The 24,923-nt window shown below is 41.0% G+C and overlaps 1 protein-coding gene across 4 annotated transcripts in view; it reads right to left on the bottom strand.

The window, feature by feature from the left end:
* Positions 1–21,865, bottom strand: part of APLP2 (amyloid beta precursor like protein 2) — an 86,685-nt gene extending 64,820 nt beyond the window's left edge. For all 4 annotated transcript variants that reach the window (XM_047070854.1, XM_047070855.1, XM_047070856.1 and 1 more), the window contains exon 1: positions 21,677–21,865. In XM_047070854.1, the coding sequence (XP_046926810.1) occupies positions 21,677–21,781 (105 nt within the window). In that variant the 5' untranslated portion in view covers positions 21,782–21,865. The remainder of the gene's footprint in view (positions 1–21,676) is intronic.
* Positions 21,866–24,923: the final 3,058 nt, after the last annotated feature.

Below are 24,923 nucleotides of genomic sequence, written 5' to 3'. Positions count from 1 at the left end.
CAATCACGTCAAGGAAGGAGTCAGGCATTTTTCCAAAGATATACAGTGATCTCTTACTCCCAAATTCAGCTAACTTTTCTGGAAAACTCTGTGGTGTTTCCATTCCAGTATTTGTAGCTTTCCCCTGAATGCTGGTTTCCTAAAAATCCACCTAATCATTTTTTTTTTTTCCTGGAGCAATCAAACCATCCTTTCCTTGGGCTAAAAACTTCCTTCCTTTGAGGCAAACCACAAGAGACTCTTAAATACTGAGAATAAATTGAGGGTTGATGGGGGGTGGGGGGGAGGGGAAAGTGGGTGACGGGCATTGAGGAGGGTACTTGTTGGGATGAGCACTGGGTGTTGTATGGAAACCAATTTGACAATAAATTTCATATTAAAAAAAAAAGAAAAACCTCCTTCCTTTGACGATTTACAGACAATGCTCAGACCAAGTTGAATCACTTACTCTTGATAATCACATGCCATTTTTAAAGCACTTTTTTTTAATGTTTATTTATTTTTGAGAAGGAGAAAGAGAGACAACACACACGAGCAGGGGAGGGGCAGAGAGAGGAGACAGAGGATCTGAATCAGGCTCTGCACTATCAACAGAGAGCCTGATATGGGGCTCAGACTCACAAACCTCGAGATCATGACCTGAACCACAAGTCGGATGCTTAACTAAGACACACAGGTGCCCCCCTATTTTAATTTGAACTCAAACACGTCATAAAAGCAAATCAGTAAAAGGCAGACGACAGCCTGGCAACCATCAGCAAATTCCAAACTACTGTATTTTGGATGAAAAACTGACAACCACCTTGCTGACCTGGTGTTATATATTCCCAAATTGTTAAAAAGTCCCAGACAGTTAAAAGCCTTTATTCTTTAATATATCACTACAACCCACAACCATACGTGTATGCATGTTTTACATACACACACACATATATATATATGTATGTAGACACAAATTCAACTCTTAAAAATTCACCCCATGAAAACTGAGTATGGTTTGAGAGCACCAACAATCACACCAGTTTATGAAACAGTAACTCTACTACAAACAGTGTTTATATCTCTTTAGTAGTAGTTAGTTACATTAGCCTCTAAATGATGTCAACCCAAACACTGCAAGAAATTATTTCTGCCTACACAGTATCCTTCCTGCCCCTCCCCCAAAAAAAGGCTCCTCAGCATTTAGGCATAGAGGTCATCTTCAGCACATATGAGAACTTGTGTAGCAAACATGCTTTTCTATAGAAATCTCTTGTTTTTCTTCTAAATATCTTACAAAGTCGTCAGAGCTAGCTCACCTTAAATCCTTTAAAGACTGGGAGGTCAAATAGCTACTTAGGCATAGTACTTACTATCTGGTAACTTAGTACCTCAGCCAAATTTGAGCGATCCAGGTTGGCCTGTATTAGAATGACTCTCCTGGGGCGCCTGAGTGGCACAGTCAGTTAAGCGTCCGACTTCAGCCAGGTCACGATCTCGTGGTCCGTGAGTTCGAGCCCCGCATCAGGCTCTGGGCTGATGGCTCAGAGCCTGGAGCCTGTTTCCGGTTCTGTGTCTCCCTCTCTCTCTGCCCCTCCCCCATTCATGCTCTGTCTCTCTCTGTCCCAAAAATAAATAAACGTTGAAAAAAAAAAAATTTAGAATGACTCTCCTTCACCCTCCACATCTCTTGGGAACAACTAGTAAGTAGCTCAATGGAAGAATTTTTGCAACTCATTTCTAATACTTAATGCCGGCCTGTACACGAGTGTCCATATTATGTTAAAGTGGCTTCTTCAGCCTTATGAAAAAACTGGTTTCAAACACCTCCAGAAGTATATAAGACCAATAGTTGCCTACAGAACATCACAGAAGCCCTATGTTAATCTCAGTAATACTTAACATAGTATTTTATTTGGCCAACAATGAATTCTACCTGTGGTCGTATGAAATAATGTAACCTTACCTGTATTTACATAGGACACTCTTGACCTGATCACTTGTCTCTTTGCTTTCCTCTAAACCACTGGCCCCATAAAACCCCAAATGTCCCAAATACCAGTATGGCACTGACGGGATATCCAAAAGAAATGTATCTTCACAAATTATGAAGTAAAAAGAGTGCTAAAAATAGACTTCTAACACTTTCTTAATAATGTGTACTGAAGCTACTATCATTACCTCCAACCCGACTTGAAGTTTGTGTTCTCTTCTATTTCCCATAGCTTCTTGAAGACAGATACAATATCATAATATCAGATCACCATAGGTATAGTTTAATGAAGATTTATTCATCCAGTGGAAACTGGCACCAGATCTACAATATGCCTTCACTTCCATTATTCTGTGACAAGTTCAACTTCTTCACTCACTCTACATACACACATAAAACCACATGTAATGGCTCAGCTTGGCTGGGAGCTTATCAGGTTTTGCATTTAATCTTTTAAAATCAATACTTAAAACATTTTAATCTGATTTTAATCTCCCCTGATTACTATTTCCATTGTTTAAAAAACAACATTAACCAATCTTCAGTCTCAATGACTTGTATCAGTTCGCAAGATTAATCTTTCATAATACAGCCCAGCAGGATATTTTATTAATGTAGATTCTGAGGAATCTAATCAAGCCTCATTTTTTTTAAGAGCTGCTGCGAGGAGGGGTGCCTAGCTGGCTCCATTAGTGGAGTGACTCTTGATTTCAGGGTTGTGACTTTGACCCCCAGGTTGTGTGCAGAGATTACTTAAAAAAAAAAAAAAAGTTGGGGCACCTGGGTGGCTCAGTCCCTTAAGTGTCTGACTTTGGCTCATGTCATGATCTTGTGGGGTTCAGGTTATAGTCTGGCAGTTTGTGACTTCAAGTCCCACATCGGGCCCTGTGCTAACAGCTCAGAGCCTGGAGTTTGCTTCACATTCTGTGTCTCCCTCTCCTTCTGCCCCTCTCCTGCTCACACTCTCTCTGTCTCTCTCATTCAAAAATAAATAAACATTAAAAAAAATTTTTTTTTCAATTAAAAAAAGGGGGGAGGGAGCAGGGCAGAGGCCAACCAGTCAAAGAAGACTCTGTTATGAAAGGTGGTTTTTAGTTCACTTGAAATACGCCATGAGTAATAAACATTTATTGCAAGAGATAACTCAATCCAACTTTCTCTCTTTTCAACAGGGTTGAAAACTTTCTGCCTGTGGATATCAGACAGGTAACAGAAGCAGACAGGAGTATAAGACAAAAATGGCAACCCACATTCAACTCCCTCATGGTAATCAGAGTCCGCCTCTCATCTAAAGTGGGCCCAGTGCTACCTGAGCATTGCTGCCAGGACTTCCAATTGTTTTTAAACTGGAAAGGAATTTTCACATAAAATACCCACATTATTTGGAAATGGCAATGCTTGTTTTTATTTTATTTTTTTGAGAGAGAAAGTGCAAGCGGGGGAGGGGGCAGAGGGAGGGAGGGGGGGGGAGGGGGCAGGTTTCCATGCTCAGTGTAGAGCCTGAGGCAGGGCTCAATCCCATGACCAGGGAATCATAACCTGAGCTGAAATCAAGAGTCGCATGCCCAATCGACTGAGCCAGCCAGGTGCCCCTTTATTTAAGATTTTATTTTTAAGCAATCTCTGCATCCAACACGGGGCTCAAACTCATAACCCTGAGATCAAGACATACACAATCTTCCATCTGAGCCTGCCCAACATTCTGGAAATGGTGATGTTTAATTTGAATTTAAAAATACAATGAAGCCTGGGGTGCCTGGGTGGCTCAGTCATTTAAGCATCTGACTCTGGATTTCGGCTCAGGTCATGAAACACACAGTTCCTGGGTTTGAGCCTTTGCATCGGGCTCCATGCTCTCAGCTTGGGGTGCTCTCTCTCTCAAAATAAATAGATAAATTTAAAAAAAGAGAGAAAGAGAAAATACAATGAAGCCCAACATGGTGAAGAGTCAAATAAAAGAGAAGAACAGGCCACACTCTGTGTGCAGGTGGCAGGTTTCCCATCTCTACTTTCAGGTAATGCACCAGGAATCAGTTAGTAGGGATGGCAGTTAATTTAAAAAGCATAAATTTCATCAACATCTAACACCCAGAAGTCAGAGTATAAACTAAAATTAATCATATTATGTCAATTTAAAAAAATTTTATTACAAAAATTTATGTTGAAGACCTAAAGATTTAAGATTAAGATTAACAATTACTCAAAGCAATCTACTAATTCAGTGCAATCCCCATCAAAAGCCCGAGTGTTTTCTGCATAAATTTCTTTAGAAATTTTAAAAATTCATATGGAAATATGCTCTTGAAAAAGAACAAAGTTCAAAGACTTACACTTCCTGACTTCAAAACTTACCACAAAGCTACCTATGGTGATCAAAACAATGTGGTACTGGCATAAAGACAGATATATAGAATAGAGACCTCAAAAATAAACTCTCACATATATATATCAAATGATTTTTGACAAGGGTGCCAAGACTATTCAATAGGGAAAGAACAGGTTTTTCAACAAATATTGCTGGGACAACTGGACAGTCACCTGCAAAAGAATGAAGTTGGCCACTTACCTTAAACCACAAACAAACATTAACTCAAAATGGATCAAAGACTTAAACACAAGAGCTAAAAAGATAAAACTTTTAAAAGAAAACAGAAGGGCAAATCTTCACATTTTATTTGGCAACGATTCCTTAGATAATGACACCAAAAGTAAAGATACACACAAAATAGCTAAATTGGACTTTATCAAAATTAAAAGCTTCTGCACAAAGGGCACTCTCAAGACAATGAAGACAACCCAAAGAATGGGAGAAAATACCTGCAAGTCATGTATTTGGTAAGAGATGAATATTTAGAATATATAAAGATCTCCTACATCTCAACCACAAAAACCCAATTCAAAAATGGGCAAAAGGCATGAATAGACATTTCTCCAAAAAAGGTATATACACGGCCAACGTGAAAAGATGCTCTACATCACTAATCATTAGGGAAATCAAATGAAAACTACAATGAGATACCGTTTCACACCCATTAGGATGGCTCTTATCAAAAAGTAATAGAAACAACTGTTGGGGAGGATGTGGAGAAATTAGAACCCTTGTGTGCTGGTAGTGGGAATGTAAAATGGTACAGCCACTATGCAGAACAGTTTGGCAGTTCCCAAAAAGTTACATGAAGAATTACCATATGGGGGCGCCTGGGTGTCTCAGTCAGGAAGTGTTGGAATTTTGATTTTGAATCAGGTCTCATAGATGTAAGGTCAAAACCCGCATCCAGTTCTGTGCTGACGGGCAGAGCCTGCTTGGGATTCTCTCTCTCTGCCCCTCCCCTGCTCATGTGCTCTCTCTCAAAATAAACTTTAGATAAATAAATAAACAAGTAAGAATGACATTCTGATACATTTACTTTGAAAACATTATAATGTTTTATTAGAACATTTGTAAGAACAGACAAATTCATAAGAGAGGTTTCCAGGAGCTTGGGGTGGGGGGAGAGACAGGGAGTTTATGTGTAATGGGTACAGAGTCTCTGTTTGAATGATGAAAAGCTCTGGAAACAGTGCTGGTGGTTTCAGAATACTCTGAATGTACTTAATGCTGCTGAACTATAAACTTCAAATTGACCATTTTAACCATTTTTATGTTACACATGTTTCACCAAAAAAAATTTATCAGATTTCATTTGTACAATTTAGAGAAAATTTTATATCTTTAGGCTGACATATGTAAAATATCTGGAAGTAAACCCAAGAAATATGTTTTTTTTTAAATATATATATATATACTCTATTAAAATAATCTATTTTAAAATACTGGAAACATGTTGACTATCATTTCTCCAACAACATAAAGATTTCTTTCATCTGTCATCTTAGTAACTACATGCTGCCTTTAGCTGTGGTGTTCTCTGTACTGTCACAGTGCCCTGCACATAGCAATTTAATAAATATGGACTAATAATGACAACTGTGAAGGTCTTCAAATTAACCAATTACCATGAAAAGTCTTCAACTTAAGAACAAGTTATATTGGGGCGCCTGGGTGGCGCAGTCGGTTAAGCGTCCGGCTTCAGCCAGGTCACGATCTCGCGGTCCGTGAGTTCGAGCCCCGCGTCAGGCTCTGGGCTGATGGCTCGGAGCCTGGAGCCTGTTTCCGATTCTGTGTCTCCCTCTCTCTCTGCCCCTCCCCCGTTCATGCTCTGTCTCTCTCTGTCCCAAAAATAAATAAAAAAAAAAAAAAGAACAAGTTATATCCAAAGCTTCTTTTAAATGTTAATTTGAGATATAGCTAAAGTGGTTTAAAAAAAAACAGAGCAATATCTATTGCATATTGTTTAGAGAAAAATTAGAAACATAAATATCCAATTATAAAGGAATGAATTAAATACATCACAGAATAGAGATATCCTTGCTTTGTATCTAATATATTCTTTTTTTTTTTTTTAATGTTTATTTATTTATTTTTGAGAGACAGAGCGCAAGCAGGGGAGGGGTAGAGAGAGAGGAAACAGAGAATCCAAAGCAGGCTCCATCCGGGCTCTGAACTGTCAATGCAGAGCCCGACACTGGGCTCAAACCCATGAACTGGGAGATCATGACCTGAGCCAAAGCCAGATGCTCAACCAACTGAGCCACCCAGGCACCCCAATGGGCAAGTTCAAAGACATGCATGTTATTTTGGGGTTCTGCTAAGGGAACTATTTATACAAATGTCAATTACTCCCAGTGTTTCAGGGAAAAAAATACCCTTGGAAACTTAACTCCAGCATCTAAAAAACATTCCCTCATAGGAAGGCCTCTCTGGCTCAGTCAGTAGAGCATGTGACTCCCAATCTCAGGGTCATGAGTTCAAGTGCCATGTTGGGCCTGGAGCCTACTTAAAATAAAAAAGGAGTAATAATAAAATAAATAAAAACATTCCTTCTCTTTTCCTACATAATTGTAGGAACACAGTATTCACCTAAGTTCACAGACTCTCCAGAAAGCACCAAGTACCGACACATCAATACAATAAACACTTTGTTTCCCATTTCCTCATTCTTATAAAATAAGGGCAAAATGCAATCAAATATTCAAATTACAATTCCAATACTGCTGGAAATACCCAACCTCTGGCTGGTAAACAGCCTTTTTCTGGGGTAACTGGAAACGTCTGCGCATCAACTTAAGTACTCCATATTCAGGTTTAAGATTATGGAAAGGCAACTGAGGGGGCAAAGGTTACACATTATAAAAAGCAGGGAGGGTCACTTCCGGATCGCTCCCCCCTGGGTTTCACCTGCCTGCAAGCACACGACGGCCAGGCCCCTGTCCACCACGCTGCTCCTGCCGGGCTCTCCGGCCCTGGCCCGGAGCCCCAGGACCAGCAGGAGACACACCAAGTCTCCAATAATGGGTGCCCGGTGGGACTCTTCACCCTCAGGGAGGACGAGGCCAGCAACGACAGGTGCCACGGCTGCACACTGCCCGTGCTGCTCACCCGCAAGCAGGTTGTGGCTGGGATGAGCTACTTCTTGGACAGGAGACTGGGCCGAACCAGATTACCAAGTCCCAACCCAACATAGACAGCTACACGTGATGAGGAGAACAGTCTGCTCTTGCAGGTATACACTGGCCCCTGGCTGGGCAAGACCTCCATGGTGCATTATCAGACACAAACAAATGATATTTACCACGTTCAGAGACACAGACGACAAAACTTGAGAATTTCAACGTGATCAAGAAACAATTTCTAAAAAATTTTAACTACAAAACTGAAACTACAATAACTGAAATTAAGAACTCAATGGATGAACTTCGCAGATCAGATATAGCTGAAAAAACTTTTAGTAGACAGAAAGATGGGCCAGAAGAAAATTGATCAAATGAGGCACAGCGAGAGACCCAGGATACAGTGACAACATCTAGGATGTTTGTTTTTGGAGTCCCATAGGAGAGGAGAGAATTACGCAGAAGCAACATTTAAATATTTAGAAAGAAAATGGCTGGGAATTTTCTAAAACTGATGAAAGGCATCAAATCACGGATTCAAGAAGCTCTGCAAGGAGAATACATTAAAAAAAAAAAAACGAAAACAAAACAAAAAAAAAAAAGAAACCTATACCTAAGTATGTAATAGCAAAATTGCTGAAAACCAGATTCAAAGGGAGAAGCTTAAAGGCAGACAGAGACTTAGGGACATATTACCTTCAAAAAAGGGTAATTATGCTGACAGCAAATTCCAGTAAGTTGTTGATAACATTCAACATCAGGATACTGGTAACATAAAATATCAGGAATGGAGTAAGAGCTTTAAGATGATGAGAAAAATTCTATTCCTAATGAAACTCTCTTTCAAGAAAGACAGTGAAAAAGATATTCAGTGAAAGAATATGTCACCAGCCAACCTATCCTTAAGAAAATTCTAAAATGTTTTGGAAGACAAAAAATTATCCTGGAAAAGTCAGAAACGAAAGAGGCATAATAAATATCAAAGAAAGGGGTGTCTGCGTGGCTCCGTGGCTCAGTTGGTTAAGCGTTTGTGGCTCAGGCCATGATCTCATGGTTTGTGAGTTCCAGCCCCGTATCGGGCTCTCCGCTGTCAGCGCAGAACCCATTTCGGATCCTTGGTCTCCCTCTCTTTCTGCCCCTCCCCAGCACACGTACATGCACTCTCTCAAAAATAAACATTTTAAAAAATGAAAATAATGAAGAGAATAAATATGTGCATCTAAATTAGAGCCTCTCAATCTTACCACAAACTTTAATTACCTGAGGAGTTTTTAGAAAATATTAATGCATGACCCCCTCTGTCAGATCCTGATGTAATTTGGCAGAATTGGAGCCAGGCACCACTGTGCCTCCAGAGTCAATAACTACTGACCTAAATTTATTTGGCTATATAGAACACGGTTTGTATAACCTCTTCTCGGGTTTAAAATCAAATTAACATAGGGGCGCCTGGGTTAGCTCAGTTAAGTGTCCGACTTCAGCTCAGGGCACGATCTCGCGGTTTGTGAGTTCGAGCCCCGCATCGGGCTCTGTGCTGACAGCATGAAGCCTGAAGCCTGCTTTGGATTCTGTGTCTCCCTCTCTCTCTGCCCTTACCCCACTCATGGTCTGTCTGTCTGTCTGTCTGTCTATCTCTCTCTCTCAAATACAAATAAACATTAAAATAAAATTAAAAATAAAATAAATTAACATACATAACAACAATGGCAAAAAAGACAAGAAAGGGTTAAACGGAGTTGAAGTATTCCAAAGTCCTTCTATAGTCCAGGAAGAGGATAAAAGTACCAATTAATTTAAGGCACTAATATGTGAAAGATGAAATTTCTAAAGTAATCACTAAAGCAATAATAAACGACTGCATGTTCCAAAGTAGTAAGAGGGAGAAGTAAAACAGTAACAAATTCCAAAGAAGTAAGGAAAAAAAAGAAACACCGAACTGGCTGAACAAACAAAAAGCACCAAATAAGAAGGTAGATGAGAACCCAAGCATTTCAGCAGCCCCATTAAATGTATATGTACTAAATATTCCAGTAAAAGGCAAGTACCAGGTTAACAGATAATAATAACAACAACCATAACACATCTAAAACACAAAAATATTAGACAAAGTATTAGTATAGGTAAAAAACATTACTGGAGATAAAAAGGCAAACCATAACTATGAGAGACTCTTTAGGAAGGGATAAGAATTCTAAACCTGTATGCACCTAAGAACAGCCTCAAAATAATCAGAGCAAAAACTGTCAAAACGATGAGGAGAAAAAAAAAATTATTCAAAATCACAGTTGGAGATTTTTAACATACTTTTCTCACTAACGGGAAAAAAAAGATTACAAAAATCATTAAGGATAAAAATCTGGACAACAGAAAACAACATGATCAGCACATACAATAAAACACCAGAAGTAACAAGTGAAGAATACACAGTCTCTTCACGCACACAATGAAAATTTTACCATAAACCAATCACAAAACAAATCTCAACAAATTTCAAAGGACTGAAATCATACAGACTGGTTCTCTGACCACAGTGCAGTTAAGCTAGAAATAAATAACAAAAGACAACCAGAAAAATCCCCATATATTTAGAAATTAACAAATGTACTTCTAAATAGAAAAAAATTGAATTACAAAGGAAAACAAATTTTTTTACTGAATGATAATGAAAATATTATTATCAAAACTTATATGCTGTTTGGGGCGCCTGGGTGGCGCAGTCGGTTAAGCGTCCGACTTCAGCCAGGTCACGATCTCGCGGTCCGTGAGTTCGAGCCCCGCGTCGGGCTCTGGGCTGATGGCTCAGAGCCTGGAGCCTGTTTCCGATTCTGTGTCTCCCTCTCTCTCTGCCCCTCCCCCATTCATGCTCTGTCTCTCTCTGTCCCAAAAATAAATAAACGTTGAAAAAAAAAATTAAAAAAAAAAAAAACTTATATGCTGTTTAAGGGTACAAACTTGCAACTAGTAGATAAATAAGTTTTAGATGTAACACACAACATAGTGATTACCATCAACAATACTGTATTATATGGGTGCCTGGGTGGCTCAAGTCAGTTAAGTATGTGACTCTTGGCTTAGGTCATGATCTCACAGTTCATGAGATCGAGCCCCACATTGGATTCTCTCTCTCCGCTCTCTTCCCCTCCCCCACTCTCTCTTTCTCAAAATAAGTAAACTTAAAAAAAAAAATACCGTATTATAAACTTCAATGTTGCTAACAGACTAGATCTTAATTGTTCTCACTACAAAAAAGACATTACGTGAATTATATATAATATGGTGGTATTAGCTAACATGATAGTGGTAATCATACTGCAATACGTAAACCAACACACTGCACACCTCAAACTTCTACATTATAGGTCAATTACACCTCAACTTTTAAAAATATATTAAATAGGGACACCTCACAGTTCATAAGATCAAGCTCTGGGTTGACAGCATGGAGCCTGATTGGGATTCTCTCTCTCCCTTTCTCTCTGCCCCTCCCCTGCTCACTCGTGCGCTCTCCCTCTCTCTCAAATTAAATAAACTTAAACATATACACACACACACACACACGTGTGTGTGTGTGTGTGTGTGTGTGTGTAATAGAAAACTAAAAATAAAACAAACCCTTGTGAGGTGCAGCTAAAGCCCTTTCCAGAGGAAAATTTATAGCTTTAAATTAATAGAAAAGCAGAAAGCCTGGAAAAAAATTTTAAGTAGTCACATCAAATTGTTAGAAAAAGAATAAATTAAATCCCTAGAAGTAAAAAGAAGAAAATAATAATGAGCAGAAATAAATCAAATGGAGGCTGGCCAGTCACTACAGTATGCAACTCTTGATCTCAGGGTTGTATGTTCAAGCCCCACATTGGGTATAGTGATTACTTAAAAGTAAAATCTTAGGAAGGAGGGAAGGGAAGGGAAGGTAGAAAGAAAGAAAAGCAAAATAAACATACAACAGAGAGGATCAACAAAAATCTACCAAAGTAGATTATTTAAAAAGACTTATTAACACCTGGCAAGACTGACTTTAATAAAAAAAAAAAAAAAAAAAAAAAAGACAAAATAACCAAAGTCAGGAATGAAAAAAGGGGACATCACTGCAGATTCTATTCATATTACAAAGACCATTAAGAATATATTATAAACAACTTCAATCAAATAATATCAATTTAAAGGTCCAATGTTAATAGATTACTAGAGAAGCATAATCAAACTCACACAAGGTATGACTAGCCCTACAATTAGTAAATAAATTGGATCCATAATTGGAAATGTTACCACAAAGAAAAGTCCAGATGGCTTCACCGGTAAATTTTTTCCAAACGCTTAAAGAAAAAATAATGTCAATCTTAAGTAAAATACTCCAGAGAACAGAAAAAGAGGAAATAGCCTAAGTCATTTTGAAGCCATAAAACTTTGACATTGAAATCTGATAAATACATTATAAAAGAGAAAAATTACAGGTCCAACACACTTTTGAGCACAAAGGCAAAAATCCTGAACAAAACTTTACCAACCAAATCCAGAAAATAAGTTTGGCTCATTTCAGGAATGCAAAAGTTGCTTACATATTTTAAAAAGTCAATTAATATACTTCATACTATCAAAACTAAAGAGAAAAATCATATGACCATCTTACTAACTGAAAAAAAAAAGTGAAAAACATTCAATGTTCATTCATGACAGCAATCTTTAGCAAATTTAGAATGAAAGAGCTCTTCCTTAATCTAATAATGGGCATGGTATCTACAAAGAAACCTACAAGTATTATATAAATAGTGAAATAGTTTCCCTCTTGAGATCAGGAGTTGGGACAGAGATACCAGTTATTACCACTTCTCTTAAGCATTTTACTAGAGTCTTAGCCAGTGCAATAAAGCAAGAAAAAGAAAGAAAAGCTATGGGGCACCTGGGTGGCTCAGTCAGTTAAGCATCCGACTTCAGCTCAGGTCATGATCTCACGGCTTGTGAGTTCAAGCTCCTCGTCGGGCTCTGTGAGGACAGCTCAGAGCCTGGAGCCTGCTTCAGATTCTGTGTGTGTGTGTGTGTGTGTGTGTGTGTGTGTGTGTGTGTGTGTGTCTGCCCCTCCCCACTCATGCTCTGTCTCTCAAAAATAAACAAACATTAAAAAAAAATTTTTTTTAATGTTTATTTATTTTTGAGACAGAGAGAGACAGAGCATGAACGGGGGAGGGGCAGAGAGAGAGGGAGACACAGAATCGGAAGCAGGCTCCAGGCTCTGAGCCATCAGCCCAGAGCCCGACGCAGGGCTCGAACTCATGGACTGCAAGATCGTGACCTGAGCTGAAGTCAGACGCTCAACCGACTGAGCCACCCAGGCGCCCCTAAAAAAAATTTTTTTTAAAGAAAAGCTGTACGAATAGGAAGGAAAGAAATAAAACTGTCATAATTCACAGAATATATTCAGAAATTTTCAAAATCACAAATTATTAGAATTAGTACACTAGTTTAGCAAGTCTCCTGGATACATGGTCAACTTGGAAGTATCAACTGCATTTCACGATGCAGGACAACAAAAAGGACAAAAAAAATTACAACAGCATTAAAAATAATCAAATACCTATGAATAAATCCAACACAAGATGGTACAACATTTCTATGCAGAAACCTATACAAAAGACTGAGAGTAATGAGAGAAGACCTAAATAAAGGTATATGCCATGTTTCTAGATTGTAAGATTATTTATAAAAGTCAATTTTCCCCAATTAACCACAGACTCCATGCAATCCCAATCAAAATTCTACCCAGTGTTTGTTTTTGATGAAATGTATATGGAAAGAAAAGAATTGTGAAATAGTCAAAACACTAGTAAAGACAACCAAGGTAAAAGGGCATGCTCTGGTAGATATAAGTATAGGTACCGAGAGACACAGGCTTGGTGCAAGGATACACATGGACATCAGTGATTAAGGGAGTCGAGAAACAGACTCACCCACACAGAGATATTAATTAGCAATGAAAGCACCATGGCAGAACAGAAGGGAAAGGATGACCTTGACAATAAATGGTGCAAGCTGGATAGCCATATGGTATGGGCCACATACCCATATGGAAAAGATAAAAATAAAAAGACCCATACTTCTTATTACACAAAAAAATCAGTCCCAGGTAAATTGTAGCTCTAAATGTGCCAGGCAAAATAAAAAGCTCCTAATCTAGGAGAATAACTTTGCCCTCACGGTACAAAAAGACCTCTCAAATAGTACACAAAAAGCACCTATAATCATAATAATAAACAGATAAAGTATACATCAAAATTAAGAACTTCTCCCAAAGACATCATTAAGACAAATGAAAATGTAAGCCACAGAGAACAGCAGTATCCCAACAACCTCAAACTGGAAACATCCCAAATGTCCATCAGCAGAACTATACAGCTACACTCAACAATATAAATGACAAAAACATGGTTGGTAAGGGGCACCTTGATGGCTCAGTCGGTTGAGTGTCTGAATCCTGACCTCAGGGTTGTGAGTTCAAACCCTGTGTTGGGCTCTGCACTAGGCGTGAAGCAAAAGCAAAAACAAAACAAAACACCACATGGTTAGTGAAAGAAGGGTGCCTGGCTGGCTCAGTCAGAAGAGCATGTGGCTCTTGATCTCGGGGTTGTCAATCTGAGCCCTTGTATTGGGTGCAGAGATTACTCAAAACAAAACAAAACAAAACAAAACAAAACATGGCTTCTGAAAGAGCCCAGGTACTTAAGAATACATACAGAAGGAAGGGCTCCATTTATATAAATCTAGAAAACAGGATGAACTACAGTGCTTTAGGATAAAGCTTGGATGGTAAAACTATAAAGAGTAAGTAATGACCCTAAAGGTCAGGATAATAATACCTGGGGAGGTAAAGGGGGTTGGGGTGGGAATGTTCTATTTTTTGACCTTGGCAGTGGTTACACAAGTACGTATTTTATGAAAACACATACTGAACTATAAATTTTTAAAAGCTCAAAAATACTCAGGGGCTTTTGACGGAGGGAGGGTTGCAATGGTGCCACGCATGCTTGGCACCTTTAAGTACGGGGTTAGCTTTACTTTCCATCCAAGTATCTCAGCTTTTAAATCATAGTATGTTCAAACAATGAATACTTCCACACTGATAACAAACATTTATTACAACTCTAAGAAGCTGAGCACACTTCTGTGGAATCCAGAAAGAAAGGGGTGTCTGTCAACATGAAAACATGAAGGGGAATGCTAAATTCCCAACTCAAGATAAAACTTACTTCTGGAAAGGTAGGTTAATGGGATTAGAAAACGTTCAAAGGAGGCCTTTCTATTGCAATGTTTTCTTTCTGTATCGATAATGTTTTAGTACTGGGGAGAAAAAGGCTAAAGCAAATATGGGAAGTGTTAACATTTGACAAAACTGGGTGGTGTATCTAGGAGTATCTTGTATTTTTGCTGTACTATGTTGGAAATAGTCCTAATTAAAGGGAGTAAAACAAAAGAATATCCTATACTCTTCTCAGCCCATTTCTCCACATAAAAACTCTGCTTCAATATTTGCAACTCATCTGTTTAGCCTTCCAGAGACAAACTACAAAATATTCTAAAATACTTAACGTTCTTCACCACCACCACTAACCCACATTTTCTTCTTCTCCAGGCTCAATAGCTCCCTTACAGTTCATCCCCGTTCCAGGTCTTCACCAGCCTAGCCGTTCCGTCCTAGATGGCAACATCCCTCAAAATGAAGTGCCAAGATCCTAATCAACGCACTGTGTGAGGTTCCTCCAATTTCTCCAATTTGCCAGCAAATGTTTAATTCACAGATCATTTAGATAAGAATAAATTCGTTCTTTTTCTCTCCAGCCAGCCCAGCTATTATATAAGCTCCCAAATGGAGCATGCCCTTGTAGCAGGCATCAGGTTATCTACCCAACATCCACAGCCCTCTCTTCCAACAGAACCCAGCTGGCAGCACCATTCCTGCCAGTTTGAGAACTGGTTTGGCCAGAAGCATCTGATGTAATTCTGTCCGGTAAGACTTGCGGATACTGTGCTGGTGGGCTTTGAGAAAGACTTCTTCACCCTAAGGGGAGAAACACAAGAAGAGACAGCCTCTTCCTCCCCTGGACCTTATACCAGAGCACGTCCTCTGGAACTGCAACACCCAATCTGCAACCACAAGAGGCATTCGGCTGAGAAAGGGCCAGTGGACAGGTTGGGCTGAGCTGCTCAAGTAACCAATCTCACAGGTGCCCCACTTCAAATGCTGATTAACTTTTCTCTGGACCAGTCTTATTCCAGTCATTGTGGTTATAGTGTCACCCTCTTCTTATGGTTTGTCTATCCAGTAGGCAGGCTAGTGACAGTAAATCTGGTGAGGATAGTCTTTTCTCTTCCAAATAATCCCATACCCTGATTTTGAGAAGATCCCCCCCCTCCACAGGCGGTCTTTTAAATTTCCTTTCCTTAAATTTTACAGAACACAAAGATGAAACAAGCTTACTATTTAAAGAGAGAGGGAGGGAACTGGCACATTATGTTAAAAGGCATTAGAAGTGTTTAAAAATCCATGGAAAATGTGAAAAGGCAAAGTCCCCTGTAATTACATCCTTCAAAGATAACCACTATTATACTTCGGTATATACTGATTCATGATATATTGGAACTTCTGGGAAATCAGGGTTTTTTTTTATTTTTTTTTATTTATTTTTTTTTTTAATTTTTTTTTTTTTCAACGTTTATTTATTTTTGGGACAGAGAGAGACAGAGCATGAACGGGGGAGGGGCAGAGAGAGAGGGAGACACAGAATCAGAAACAGGCTCTGAACCATCAGCCCAGAGCCTGACGCGGGGCTCGAACTCACGGAGTGCGAGATTGTGACCTGGCTGAAGTCGGACGCTTAACCGACTGCGCCACCCAGGCGCCCCTCAGGGTTTTTTTTTAATGTTTATTTTTGAGACAGACAGAAAGCGAGTGGGGGAGGGGCAGAGAGTGCCGGGAGACAGAATCTGAAGCAGGCTCTAGGCTCTGAGCTGTCAGCCAGAGCCCGATGAGGGGCTTAAACTCACAAGCAGTGAGATCATGACCTGAGCCGAAGTAGGAATGCTTAACTGACTGAGCCACCCAGGCGCCCCTAAATTAGTTTCTCTTAAAGCAAATATTTAGGTAGTGGGGAAAAGAGAAGAAGAAATCTACAACGACACGAGAAATATTATGAAACACCATGACACAGAGAAAAGAAAAGTGCAACAGATTTAGAAGACGATGGATAGATTGATACCATGGCCCTGCTGCATGGCCTTAAACCTTCGGCCTCTACCGACTCCCTTTTTAGGTGCGGATAACAATACCTACACTTCAGCAGACTGTTTGGAGACAGCAGATAAGGTACCCAAATGAGTTCTGTTAGGGTTTTTTTTATTTCCTGGAGTTTTGTTTTTCTCGGCTTGCACTCAAGAATCACCTGGGGAGCATTTAAAACTGAGAATCCCAGATGCACTCAATGAGAACCTCTGAGGATGGGGCCTACAAATCACATGCATGTGCACTTTGTAGAGTAAAAAAGCGCTATGTGTATTTGTTTTTACTATGTAGCATTTAGCATCTAACACAGAACCTCACAACAGTGATTCAATAAACACTAACAGGAGACATAATAAACGAAAAGTCTTATTTTAAAAGCATATTTTAGTTATGTTTCAAGAAATTTCATTTAAAAAAACCTTCAAGATGATTATGTAAGAAAAATTCTCTTAGCAAAAGTAATGAATTGTAGTTGATACAAAGGATGGGAATCCATTTCTATTTGAATGGGCCTACATGGTTCACTTTACATCTTAGGCCATAGATCAAGGTACACGACACTAAATTTAATTAAGCATCAAGGTAATCTGTTTTATCTCACTAAAACACAACTCATGAAAACTGAATTATGGACGATTTCAAATTCTCCCCCTAATGGCCCCCTCCATAGAAGCTACGATTACTGGACAAAGATTTATCCCTACCTTTTGTCACACAGAAAACTTGATTTTCTTTCAGTAGTTTGTTTTAGGACAATTCAAAATAGTAAGTGTTAGGTACCAGCTCCAATATGCACTATAAACCAGTTTTATAAGATACATGTACTTGATATATCTGCAAAAATATGTATCGCCAAAATGTTTACAGTGACGTTTTCCTGGATAATATGAGATTATTTTTTCAGCTTTTTATTTATCTGTAGTTTTTTAGTTTTTACAACGAATGTGCACAACCTATATAACCTTTCTTCTGTTATTTTAAAAAGAAAATGCAGAATAGGGTGCCTGGCTGGCTCAGTCAGTAGAGCATACTACTCTTGATCTCAGGGTTATACATATGAGCCCCACACGTTCGGTGTACAGATTACTTAAAAATAAAATCTCTAAAAAAAAAAAAAAAAGTGCATAAGCCCAAGATTTCATTAAGGGTGAACAACATAATTCAAGAATCTTGAACAGTGTTTAAGTTTTGGTCTTCCAAAGTCAAAGCAACATCAGAGAAGTTAAAAATCTGCTTTTTATATTTGGAAAACATTAATAGCCCTTCACATGTTACTGCCAAGACTTTTAAAGCTCTTTAGCTTTAAAAATAACTATGCTTTCGAATGCTATAAAAAACATTATTGGATCAACTGACAAACTGGAAAACAGGAGACTTGATCAAAGTATTTTATCAATGTTAAATTTCCTTAAATTGATAACTGTACTAAGGTATGTTTTAAGAGTTACATGTTACGACAATGTCCTTGGTTCTTAGGAAATATACAATGAAGGGGTTAAGGGGCACGACTATGCAACTCACAAACTATTCAGCAAAAAATGCATAATAATAGAATGAAAGATAAAGCGAATGCTGAATAGGGAAAGCATCAACAACTGGTGAATCTGGATATGAGAGCCATTTCTACAATTTTCGCTATTTTTGTAAGCTTAAATTATCTCCAAATAACATTTTTAGTTGAAAAAAGTAACCAAAAAGTAACATTTAAAATTGTCCTAAAAAACAAGATCATGCTGGACCGACTGCAAGCAAGACATTAAATTAGCACCCTCCAGAAGAAATATAAGCTCTATGGGTTGTATTTTCAGGTGGTCACATTAAAATTAAAAGAAACAGGTGAAACTAATTTTAACATATTTTACTTAGCCAATGATTAAAGTATCATTTCAATGTAATCAATATAAAAATTATTAGTGAGATATTTTGCAATTTTTTTCACATTAAGTCTTCAAAATCTGGTGTGCATTTTAGAGTACATCTCAATTCAGATGCTAAATTTTCATAGGAAATTCCCGATGCGTTTAGATTTCATCAAGTATACAGGTGAAAAAGTAGACCCACATAACCAAGTTGTTTGAAATACAGTTAAAAGTTTTCCAATCACTGAACTTTCAGCTTTAAATGCCCACTTAAGTTAATTAAAATTAAATAAAGTGGAAAACTCATTTCTTAATCATACTAGCCACACTGCATGCTCAGGAGCCACATGTGGCTACACTGTAAAAGAGCCCAGATTTAGATGATGAAACCAATACCCTCTATGAAAGGAGGACCTGATTGCTAAGCCTTAGTTTATCATATTCACCAAAAGATTTTTAGCAGTTTTCATAAAATGACTGATAATCCTGCCAGAAGCTTTAACATCTCCCCAGGTCACAATCAGACATTCCCTAAACCACCACTCAGAAATACCAACACAAAGCCTTCTTTATCTTCTAAATCAATTGTCATACCTTGTATTTGAGCTTCCTGAAAACTGCCTATCAAATAAATGCCCCTCTTTTAAATGTTAGCAGAATGAACCAGAGTTCTGGCTCTCAGAAGCGTCCATGTCCATTGTTAAAGAGTGCAGAGTTTCAGCATAAATACGGTCTGAGAATCCCAAATGGGAGGGAGCATGCACACAACAGAACATATCCTGGATTTAAAACCAATGACCTGAGTACCGAGGTGGGTTTTTCTTTTTAAACAGGTGTAAGAGATTAATTCCGTCAACAGCAAGCAACCCTAACGATTTGCCAATCAATAATTCTGCGCCAAGCAACTTGATCAGGGATTTGGCTAGAATCCCTTTGGCTAATCTCAATAAAGACCTTCCCAAAGACATCCTGATTTAGGCCATTCTCATCTAAATCAAGGTTTAGCAGTCCTTTGCCTGAAAGCAAATAAATGAAATGAAATGAAATTATATATATATATATATATATATATATATATGAATAACATTTTGCCTGCTTGACAAAAGGAAAAACGATCTGAAAGATAATTTAGTGTGGGCAAAAATATAGTTTCAAAGATGGAAATTAGCATAAAACAGCATTTAAAAACCATTTTAGGGAAATGTCTAATTAATACCTTGTATCTAGCCAGACTTTTCAACTGAACAATGTTGTGGGTAACAACTGAATTTAATCCACGACAACTAATTCTGACACTGCTAGTTTTTCTTTCTCTGCAGGCATCCATACAGGTGTTAATATTCTGCTTAAACTTAAAAGAAGATGTTCTTTAAAACCAATGACTCCTTTATGATGAATCTACGAGTGCCTAAAATTACCCATTCCCCTGGCAAGTGAGGTAAAAGAGGGTGACACCCTGACCTAAAAGTTCCATGTTCCACGCAAAATTCTTTTTTTCCCCTTCCTCTGCCATCCACTGATCTACCTCTCCCAACATCGGGATCACAGATACAAATCTTACCACTGTGTGGAAACTAAAATAATCCTCATCTGAAAGCACGGATGTAGAAACATTAACTATTCCTACTTAAAACATAACTTCCTTCCCCCACCTTCCTCCAAAGAATCATAAAGCTTTAAGCAGGATGAACACAAATATTTTAAGCCGTTCCATGGGAGGGGTGTTCTTGATTAGATTTACTTGACCCTGGAAATGTTTAAACATTCTGTAGAAGACCACATTCTAACTTGAGGGTTTTGCTAGAAACTTCGCAGTCAATGCCTATGTAATCCAATCCAGTCTCACTTCTCTCTGAAATTAGCTAAATACGCAGAAATCTATTGTAATTTTAAAAACAGTGAAGAGGGAAAAGACATAAACTACACCCGAAGCACATTCCAATCCGACAGTTCAAGCACTATATCCAGAAGGCAAGTAAAAATAAAGTCCCCTGTCTCCCTCAGGAACAGAAAGGTTTTCACGAACGGCAAGGGCCAGACCACGCTGTTCGAACCCTCACCGACCCCAGCAACCCTGCCCGTTCCCGCGGCCTGAACTCCAGCGAATCACCCGAGAACCCAGGCTACTTAACCACCTCGCCGCACAAAGATGTTGATGGGGTCGTCAGATGCAGCACAGCTACTTAAATTCTGACGCCAAAAAAAGTAGGATTAAACAAGTTTCTGCACCGTCTTCATCGGTACCTTTCCTCCTCGCTGGAACCCACTGAAAAGGGGAGCAGCGCAAACACCAAAGAGGGGTTTCCCGTTGTTTACTAGACTTAGACAAACAGCTATATTTAACGATTCCTCCCAAAGGCCTGATGCCAGAGCGGTGGATCTTTTGAGAGGAAGGCACACAGGAAGCCGAAGGCACACCCGCTGCTTGGTGCAGGAGCATTCTCCCGGTGCAGCCAAAGCGGCGCTCGCCCCAGCACCTCGACACTTTCCAAGGGCCAGCCCAGGAAGCCTGCATCCCCACAGGCAAAGCCCACGCTGCCAACAAAGGCTGCATCTCCTGCTTCCAGGGGGGATGCCCCACCATCGAACGCGGGGAGCGCGCTGCCCGCCGCAGCCCGGGAGTTGGGGTCTGTGCGGAGCCGCCCCCGGAGGGAGCCGCGCCGCACCGAGGTCCGGAGCGGAGGACCGCCGGCCGCGGCCTCGGGGCGCAGAGGCTCGCGGAATCCCGGGGGAGAACGGGTTGAGCGGCTGAGCCGCGCAGGGTCCCCAGAGGATGTGGCGGCGCCGCGGGCGGTATGGGGGCTGGGGCGGCCGAGGCGGCCCGCCGCCCCCCGCAGCCCCGATGCCTTTCATTTGGCCTCTGCGGCGGCGGAGGCAGCTCGACCTCCAGCGCTAAGCACTGCGCCAAGCAGGGGCGGGCGGGGGAGGCGCCGCCAGACCCGCCGCAGCGCCGGACCACCCCCACTCCCCGCTCTCCACGCCGCGCCCCCAGCCCGGCCCGGACCCCGCGGCCCGCCGGTCCGCTGGCAGGCCGCGCTCCCACGGCGGCCGAAGGAGACTGCGCTCGGGCGCTCGCCCGGTCCCCACCTCGATGTAGCCAGCCAGTGCCGCGGCAGACGCCGTGAGCCCGAGCAGCAGCAGGACCAGGAGCTTGCCGGTGGCCGTGGCGACCGCGGTCCCGGTGGCCGCCATCCCTCGCCGGGTCGCTCTAAGCGCTCGACTAATGCAGCTCACACACAAGAACTTGGGAGCTTTCCCCACCGCGACCCAGAGGCATCTGAAGCCCGTTCGCCGCCGCCCCGGGGGTTTTACACCAACCGGAACTGACTTCACAAAACCACGCCCTCCTTCTCCGACGCCCAATGCCGCCCCGTAGAGCCGCCCCAAGGCACCGCCCCCTGTTTGGCCCAGACCCAATCAGGGAACAAAAGATCCCGCACCTCCCTCCCTCCCCAGCCGCGAGCCCCGGCAGGCCCCGCCTCCTGCCTGTGACGGCCCCGCCCCCGCTTGGGACCCTAGCTGCGGCCGCGTAGCTAGGGGGTGTGCGCGGGGTGCGTTGGAGGCCGCGGCTCCGCTGCGGGTGGGGGATTGCTCTGGCCTCCTGCACCGTGAAAGGTTATCTGGCCGCGCAGCGCTTGTACGACCGCCTGCAACCTCCTGATTCGGGGCACGCCCCGCTCCCCTAGCCTTGCGGGGTATTTTTCAGATTCCTTTGGGTACCGCCCTCTTTGAGGTTCTGAAAAACGTTTTATTAAAAACAGAATTTTTAAAAATTTTTGTTAAACACCAGAATTGTTCCGCGCCCAGGTAGGTTTACTGAAGGCCCTCCCCCCGACGCTGGGGACGGCCTAAAACCAGGGAGCTTACCCCCTCTGCCTACCCCTGAGCTAGGCGTGCCGGTCTCCAGCGAGCTGCTTGCCCAGAGCAGGGTTTGCCCTTTCCCCGTGACTATGCTGGGCGGTGTTTCCACGCTTTTGACCTCCGTTCCTCAGGCCTCATCCTTAATCCTCATTCCCAGCGGCCGCTCGAGCCAGGGATACCTGCCTCCCACTGGAAACCAGTGGTGCAAAGACTACGTTGACCTTAAAGCCCAGGTCCCCGTGTGTGTTTTAGGAAAAGATCGTTTTTTTCTTCCTTCTTCAGTTTAAGATCACTGCCAAGAAACCAGCTTCTCTGCTTTCTTGCTCCACTGCATTTCCACTTCAACTGGGAAAACGTTGTCCTGCCCCATTTCACCACTGGCACGGTCGCGCCGCAGCGAGTGCTCTGCTGGCTTTTTTTCAATAGCCGTGTGATTTATACACCACCCTTTGTAGAGTCTTTGCTAGTCGCTGTAGAATCAACCTAATAAATAGAGAACAAGGTCTCTTCCCTAGGAAACAGACGGTAAAAAAAAAAAAAACAGTGTCCACAGAGTAAACAGTAGGGTCATGAGAAGAACTCTGGATTTTCCAGCCTTATTGCGTGATGTGCCTAGTTCTTGGTGGTTAAACAAGCTCTGCCCTATTTCCCAAACACAACTCACTCCTTTCCATAATAGAGCCCTTTCCATGCCTATAATGTCTTCTCTCCAATCCCTACCTTTTGAAAATATTTTCATTCTTCCTCTGTCCCCTGGATGTAATGTCATCCCCTTCGAATGCTGTTTCCCATTATGGCACTTGCTCCCTTGGTTATTTCTATACTTCTGTTATTGCCACTGATAAGACTTGGGGTATGGGCCTCTCACAGTGGAGACCTCAGCACATTTTCATGCAGCCACACTGAAACCAATTATGCTGGGTTCTGGTCTTAGTTCTGGAACAGCTGCTATGACTGATTTGTGTCCTTCCCCAAGTTCATGCATGTTGAAGCCCTAACCCCCAGTGTGATGCTATTAGGAGGTGGGGACTTTGGGAGTTATATAGGGTTAGATGTGGTCATGAAGGTGGGGCCCTCATGATGGGATTAGTGCCCTTATAAGAAGAGATGGGAGAGCTACCCATGTGAGGACACAGTAGTAGGCCAGGAGAGAGCCCTTCTCAGGGAACCAAATCAGCAGGCACCATGATCTTGGACTTAACAGCCTCAAAAAAAAAAAAAAAAAAAAATCTGTTGTTTAAGACACACAGTGTCTCCCTTTTCTTCTCAGTCATGAGTGAATGTTATAAACCTGACTCACTCGCCAATTTGTGTGATTCGTTGGAAAGAGAATGTACAGAAGTGAAAAGCAGGAAGAGACTTAACTCTACAGAGTAACAGGAGCTTGAACATGTTACCAAATGCAAGTGTCTGTGAAAGTATGTGTGGAAACAGTATCAAGTGACTGTGTAAGTTCCAAAACTGTTGGGGAGGCAAAGGTGAGCCATTTAGTCCTTTTGGGGCCTGTTTCCTTGCTCACAAAATCAGGGACTTGAACTCAGGGATCTTTAAATTTCTGTGAACTTGAGTGTTGAGAGAAAAGCAAGTGAAATTACCTGAGTTCAGAGCAGTGGCTTGATATTCATGCACTTGGGAATGTATATTCAAGGCTGGGCTCTAATACCATGGGATGGGACAAGGAAATATAGAAAAATGATTTAGGGGGTTTTCAATCCAAAATTAGCCAGGTCCTGGAAGAAGTTTATTTGCCTTTTCAGGTCACTGAAATATCATTAATAAGAGTTTATTGCCCCATTCATCAATATTCTTGACTTTAAAATGTTACCCTCTTTTAATTAAATGACACTTGAAAGGAGAATAACTAATCTTGCAATTCCCAAACAATAATTTTTCATCCTACATCTGCCCATGTCAGTGACCAAGTCCTTTGAAGAGTTTTATATTTTCCTTTTATTACCCTTAGTGCACAAAAGTAAAAGGCCCTAAAATCACCTCCTATCTTGTCTCTCTTCCTAAGTATCAGGCTTTCTCCTGAAAGAGGGATCTTCCATGTACACTTAAGATATGTGCATTTCATTTTTGGGGGGGAAAAGTAAAGTATATGTCCCTAAGTGTATAGACCCACATTCATTTGACACTTATTCATCCAACTCCTGCTCAGGGGGAGGGAAGCCAGGCTAGAATACATGGTCTCAAGCAAGATGCCTTCAAAATCATCTAAGAAGATTTATAAAAAGGCAAACTCCTAAACTCCTTCTTCAGAAATTCTGAATTAGTAAGGCAAAGTGGCATAAAGGAATCAGTCCTTTTTCTTTTCTTTTTTTCTTGAAGCTCTCCAGGAAATTCTAATCCACTAATACCTTTGAGAGCTCAACTCTTGAATGTGTTCGGGACTAGTAAAAAAGAAAACAAAAATTATAGCAGCTCGTTTAAAATTACCAGTGTTGGGGCATCTGCGGGGCTCAGATGGTTG

This window comes from Lynx rufus, unplaced genomic scaffold (genome assembly GCF_022079265.1).
Source record: "Lynx rufus isolate CCGP_SWC_20201006 ecotype Redwood Valley unplaced genomic scaffold, mLynRuf1.p SCAF_9, whole genome shotgun sequence".
NCBI lineage: Eukaryota > Metazoa > Chordata > Mammalia > Carnivora > Felidae > Lynx > Lynx rufus.
This window is presented reverse-complemented; position numbering and strand designations above follow the sequence as displayed.